This window comes from Coregonus clupeaformis, unplaced genomic scaffold (assembly GCF_020615455.1).
Source record: "Coregonus clupeaformis isolate EN_2021a unplaced genomic scaffold, ASM2061545v1 scaf0077, whole genome shotgun sequence".
Classification (NCBI taxonomy): domain Eukaryota; kingdom Metazoa; phylum Chordata; class Actinopteri; order Salmoniformes; family Salmonidae; genus Coregonus; species Coregonus clupeaformis.
This window is the reverse complement of record NW_025533532.1, coordinates 785,729-791,728: the sequence shown is the minus strand read 5'-3', so window position 1 is coordinate 791,728 and position 6,000 is coordinate 785,729. Positions and strand designations below refer to the sequence as shown.

The 6,000-nt window shown below is 36.5% G+C and overlaps 1 protein-coding gene across 38 annotated transcripts in view; it reads right to left on the bottom strand.

The window, feature by feature from the left end:
- Positions 1 to 2,172: 2,172 nt before the first annotated feature.
- si:ch211-266g18.10 (microtubule-associated protein futsch) overlaps positions 2,173 to 6,000 on the bottom strand; it is a 176,543-nt gene continuing 172,715 nt past the window's right edge. For 25 of the 38 annotated variants that reach the window (XM_041848386.1, XM_045213062.1, XM_045213075.1 and 22 more), the window contains 6 exons: positions 5,488 to 5,535; positions 5,267 to 5,314; positions 4,954 to 4,998; positions 3,120 to 3,164; positions 2,900 to 2,935; positions 2,173 to 2,728 (listed from right to left, as the gene is read on the bottom strand). In XM_041848386.1, the coding sequence (XP_041704320.1) occupies positions 2,643 to 2,728; positions 2,900 to 2,935; positions 3,120 to 3,164; positions 4,954 to 4,998; positions 5,267 to 5,314; positions 5,488 to 5,535 (308 nt within the window). In that variant the 3' untranslated portion in view covers positions 2,173 to 2,642. Of the gene's footprint in view, positions 2,729 to 2,899; positions 2,936 to 3,119; positions 3,165 to 4,953; positions 4,999 to 5,266; positions 5,315 to 5,487; positions 5,536 to 6,000 lie in introns of those variants that run through there. The other 13 variants (XM_045213058.1, XM_045213070.1, XM_045213066.1 and 10 more) reach the window with 11 other exon arrangements.

Below are 6,000 nucleotides of genomic sequence, written 5' to 3'. Positions count from 1 at the left end.
GAGGACCTACAATTATTTCCTCTCCTCAGTTCAGTCAAAGCATTTAACACACAGATTAGGAGCCTTAACATGATTAGTGGACTCAGCATAAATGCACTATTTCACAATCAGTCTTATCTTTTGCTCTCCACAAAAATATACATGTAAACAACATTTGGTACAGGCCAAATGAGAATTTAAAAGCATTTCGTGTTCCAAAGTATCACATTCTTTTGCAACAAATACATGTTTTGTGCAGAGGTACTGATACTGAAAGATGGAACCGTGTCAATATTTGGCTACACGTACTTGATTGTCAAAATTCAAGTTGTTAATTTAATTAAAAACATACAATTAGCCAAGAACACAGTTTAACTTAAGTAGAAGTTGGTACTGTAGGTTTATGTATTGACTGCAATCCCAACTTGTCTTTCAGAAATTATAAGATAATCAATCTGAAATTATATCAATCTGTTCATAACATACCACAAAAATTAATACAATTGCCATACATGCATTATTATTACCACTATTGTTGAAAATATTATAATTGTATAAATTATATCATAATATATTGTTTATATTACTATATTACTTGATTATATATGATTCATAAGTCACTATACACATTACAGAATGGTAAACTGGACTTGTTTTTTCCACACCTTATTTCAACCAGTTTCCCAGCTGTGTAGACCCTACCAAAAGGACTCTGTGGTACTCATGAGCTAGGCAGCTGTTCCTTTTGGTGTATCAATACATCGATAAGGGATACAAACATTGATTTTGATCATTAACATATGTATTCTCCTTCTCATGTTCCAGTTAGTTTAAGGTCATTGATGTCATTGATGGTGTAATCCAGTGCAATAAATTATGTCGAATTTAAAGTCATGTTGACACAAATGGATAACACCAACTTTAAATGAGTTCCAAATGAATTATCACACAAAATGAAATATTTCAAGGACACTCGATTGCAACAAGTGCACTCCAACTGACGTGTTACCCATTAAAAATGAAAAATTCTTCTTCAACCTCATTCTGAAAGATCAGACAACGGAATGCTTAGAATCAGCACCCTTATCAAAATGAGGAGCATGTTGTAGAAGTATAGATGGTTGATAAGACTTCAGAACACCATGACTGAGTCTGCCACTTGTCACCTGTGGAGCAGCCAGAGGGTGTTTTATCAAGTTGATCGGAATCTGGGAGCTCTCATGGACATATAGTATATTGTGCATGGTTATTCCTTTCCAGACATACAATACAAAACAACTTCATAGACTTCTAGGCACGAGACGATTAAAAAATATAAATGAGTATGAGGTCCCTATGAATTTGATGAAAAGCTTTACGCTTCCTCAAAGTTAACAAATGCAAACTGATGAAGAAGAATATAAGAAAATGGAACAAAGCAAAGTAGCCTGAAAATCAAAGAGGAAACATATTCAGCTACAATGGAATTACTATCTCATTGTTAGTTACCGTTGTGAAAGTATACACAACGGCAAGAAATCCAACATTAAAAACAAAACTGTCACTTAGGTCAAAGTGAGGTAAAACTCCACTGAGGTCGTTGAATGTCATTTCAGCAAGCCATGACACCCACCATCTCAGATTGTTCTGAAATCCTTTCTGTAGTTCGAAACAGATAAGATTAGCATTCCTGCAATATTATTTTGTAATTAAGCTAATTGATTGCACACAAATTGGCCATTTAAATGTATAGGATTCATATAATATTCAATAAATATAGTACCTAACATCTTTAAAAAAGCGATCCCAGATGTTAGGGTCTATATTTATTGAATAAAATTGCCAATTTGGGTGCCATCAATTAGCTTAATTTCTCAGAGATCAAATTATATTTCAACAAAATAATATTGCAGGAATGCTAATCTTATCTGAGTTGGTGGGTGTCGAAATCCTCTTTTTGAGATGGAACGACCCACTGATGTCTTAGTATGAGAGCAATGATATAGAGCCCTTGATCATGTAAATAAAGCGTAATTCAGAGTCCACAGCAGCAGAGCAGCAGTCTGTAGTCCAGCCCAACCGAGCTCTTCCCCCAAATTCCAGACCAACACTGCTCCCGAATGCAGCTCCCATTCAACTGACTGTGACGACAGACAGATAAATTGCTTGAGCCACGCTGAGAATTTGAAAAGTATGAAAGCCAACGATACAATCTGTGTTCCAATTTGTTTAAATATGCCCTGCAACGGACAACTATCAAAGCGGAAATTGAATCAAGCAAAAAAAGTATTAGCAAGGCCCTAAAAAAGGCAAACCTGCAGCAACAGATGAAAACACAGTTTGCATTGTTCCATTAAAAATACTGATATGCTGATATTGATCAACTCATGCCACATCAGCTATCAAAAACAAAATACAATACAAACACATTTGGAAAGGAATGATGTTGGCTATCCATGAGAGCTCAACCAATTCAGGAAAAATAAATAACTTTCTGTCATTCAAAGTGCTTCGCTGTCCTAGGTTTCTGTTGAAGACCAGCTCTGGACGCTAGGCTGCAACATGGCAGTAGTGGATTGCATGGCTTGGTTTTATTAGTGTTTTATTATTGACTCCACACTAAAGGTGTCACCCAACTCGTCCCATGGCTTTCTAGACTCTGTCCTCTGCACTGGGCAGGGCTCTCACATCTGGAGTGGTGAGAAAGGGTAGAAGGGATACTGGGCCTCATCTTCATCCACAAAAAAGCACTGGAAGTAGGGCATCTCATCTGCAAAGCATCCAGAGGATAATGATAAAAAAGAGACAGTCCACACACCCTCATTTTCTTCTAAATAATTTGTGAAGCATTTATGTTGGCCTTATACTGTGAAGGCCTTCGACTTTGTTAAAAGTGTAACTGGTATGTGATACATAGATGCTTTGTGAAAATAATATTTACCTTCTGTGACGAAGGCGTCTGTTATAACATGCTCTGCTGTTGAAGAGAGAGGTGATGATTTTAATGTCACAATGATCAATGTTTCAATGAGGGCTATCTTTTACAAATTCCTACAGTATCACAGAGTGCCTTTAGATTTGGGTTGCTGAATAGGATATACTAGAAAAAGAATACAATAGAGAACACTAGAATGGAATATAAAAGAATAGGGGTACTTTACCCTTTGCTTTCTCTTCTTTGGCAGGCTTCTTCTCAACAGATTTTTCTATATTCCAAAGGGATATCAATAAAACAATTATGTATTTCTGAAAATCTTCTAACCATTTTGGGGCCATTAACCAGGTTTCCATCCAACCTTTTTATGCGAGTAAAGTACATGTCGGATAAAAAAATGTCACGACAGGCCTGATGGAAACAGTACATTTGTTGGTAAAACTGGGTCGGTAAACTATGTCGACAAAACAAAATACGCTAGACAAGGTGGGATCTTTTTGTGTCTGTAAAATTAATTATGCGAGAAATGGCAGTGGAAACGCCTTTATGCGCACATATTGATATAATAACCATCATATCAAAGTAAACTTGAAGTCACGTGATGATGTATTGTGGGGTCTTCCCACTACGACTTGGGAAAGCATGCAGATTATTAGGCTATGAAATAAGTTCTGATGAACTTCACAGCGTGGTGAAAGTGCACGGTAATTAGCTTCATGCTCCTTTCCAACAAATATCAAGGATCTTATTCTGGTGACATGATGATCGATGCTTGGCTGCGGTTTGACAAATAACAATAATCTCGCTCTAGCTGTTGGCTAGAGCGCACGTGCCAAGACCAGACCACTATATAACGCACAATATTTTTGTGACAAAAACATCAGTAGAATTGAAAATGCGATGGAAACCCATTTAAGTTGTATTTTTTATTCGGTACATGGGAATTTAACAGCAACATTTATTTTTATGTGCAATAAGTCATCAAGCACAGCCTTTTATCTCCAACAAGTACATTTGATGGAAATATCTCTGGTGGGAAAATGCACATATTGTTTTTATGCAGATTTTAGAATATTTGCATGAAAATCTGTTGCAGATTGGATGGAAACCTAGCTATTGAAAAGCAACAGGGTAGCTATAATTTGTTAGATTCAGGCCGGGTTTCAAACTGAGATAAACGGCAAACTGCACTTGACTTAACACTACGATCCTGATTCTGAGGTGTAATGGAGGACGGAAATTCCATTCGATCAGGCCACACAAAACCACATCAATCTTCTGTTCATAAAATATCACTTTGATTCCAACTATATATGTTGAAACATTCAAAATGCTGATAGAACTGTTGAAAAACCTGTATAAATCACTTCATTCAAATAGAAAGGGAACACTTTACATTAAGTTACGGTAGCCTTTAAGTGGGTTGTATAGGGTTTATTAGTAGTTTTAAAGAGTTAAAACTCAAAGATAAAACTCATTCAAATTGTGGAATCGTAATTTTGATGCTTGTCCAATAGCAAATGTATATGTCTATGTATGACTCCCTGTTGAAATAAATGTGAAATAAAATGTACTATTATTAGAATAGAGAAAAGAGAGATACATGCGATGGCTCGTAAAATATGAAAATATTCCGAAAACTAAAGTGTGGTGAGCTTTCAGCGCCCGTCGGCTGCAGTAGCATCACCCAAGTGGGTGCTGCACAAAGTTATTGGTGGTTGCTATATGGAAAGGCAGGCAGGACGTCAGAGATGGCGAGATATACAGACTGTGACTCCCCTAACGGCTACTGCAGTGCTCTCTCCGCTCAGAGTTCAACGATGCACCTTCCATTCCAGTCCTGAACTGCTCAATCAACCCTTCAATTCACTTTTTATTTCCCTAAATCTAGACCCACTTATTTTTCTTTTCTTTTACTGCAATTCAGCTTTTAGCTTGAGAATGGGAACAAGATTAAATAAACCTTACTATGTATTTAATAACAGCAATAATTGATTACAGTATAAACCCATTATTTTACAGTGAAAGAAATGTGAAAGATAATGCAGTAGCTACTGTACCTTTCCTGGCAGGGGTTGCCTTAGCCTCTTTTGGAGATTCAGGTTCTGCACAAGATAAGACAGAGAAATGATTGGTAATACAAAAGCATGTATGTCAGTCATTGCAAAGAGACAACTGAGGTAAAAAAAATTAGCATGTAATACAATGAGTTTGTTTACTTCAGAAATTGTAAAAGAAACCAAACAGTAATTCATGGCTTTGTAGCGAGCAAAATGTATTAAAGCACAAACTTCAACTCAAATTGCACTGCCCTGAAATTACTGCAAAAAGTCAGTCTGGCATTTCTACAGCTGCCAAACTATGCATGAATACCTTTCATGACAGGGACTGATTTGGGAGCCTTTTCTTTGGGAGTATCTGCTTTGACAGGAGAGAACACAATCTAAAGAAATAGGACTCCTCCTCGATCTTCAGACATTTCAGACTGTTCATAAACAGCATTCAGTAAAGGTAAGGATGTTATTTAGACACTGTCAATGTGTGGTAATTCTAATAATTAACATTGTTGATGTGTTAATACTGGAATTACCTACCTTTTTTCACAGGTAGTGGTTTGGCCTTCTCGTTTGGAGCCTCAGGCTCTTATAAAAAAAAAGAGAGGCATACAGTGCCTTCAGAAAGTATTCGTACCCTTTAACTTATTGCACATTTTGTTGTGTGTGCTACAGCCTGAATATAAAATGGATTAAATATCTATTTTTCTCACCCATCTACACATAATACCCCATAATAACAAAGTGAAAACATGTTTTGAGAATTGTATGCATATTTATTGAAAATGTAATACAGAAATACAGTATATAATTTACATAAGTATTCACACCCCTGAGTCAATACTTTAAAGATGCACTTTTGGCGACAATTACATCTGTGAGTCTTTTTGGGTAAGTCTCTAGAGAGCTTTGCACTCTGGATTGTACAACATTTGCCCATTATTCTTTTAAAAGCTCTGCCAAGTTGATTGTTGATCATTGCTAGACAGCCATTGTCAGCCAATTTAAGTCAAAACTGTAACTAGGCCACTCAGGAACATTCAATGTCGTCTT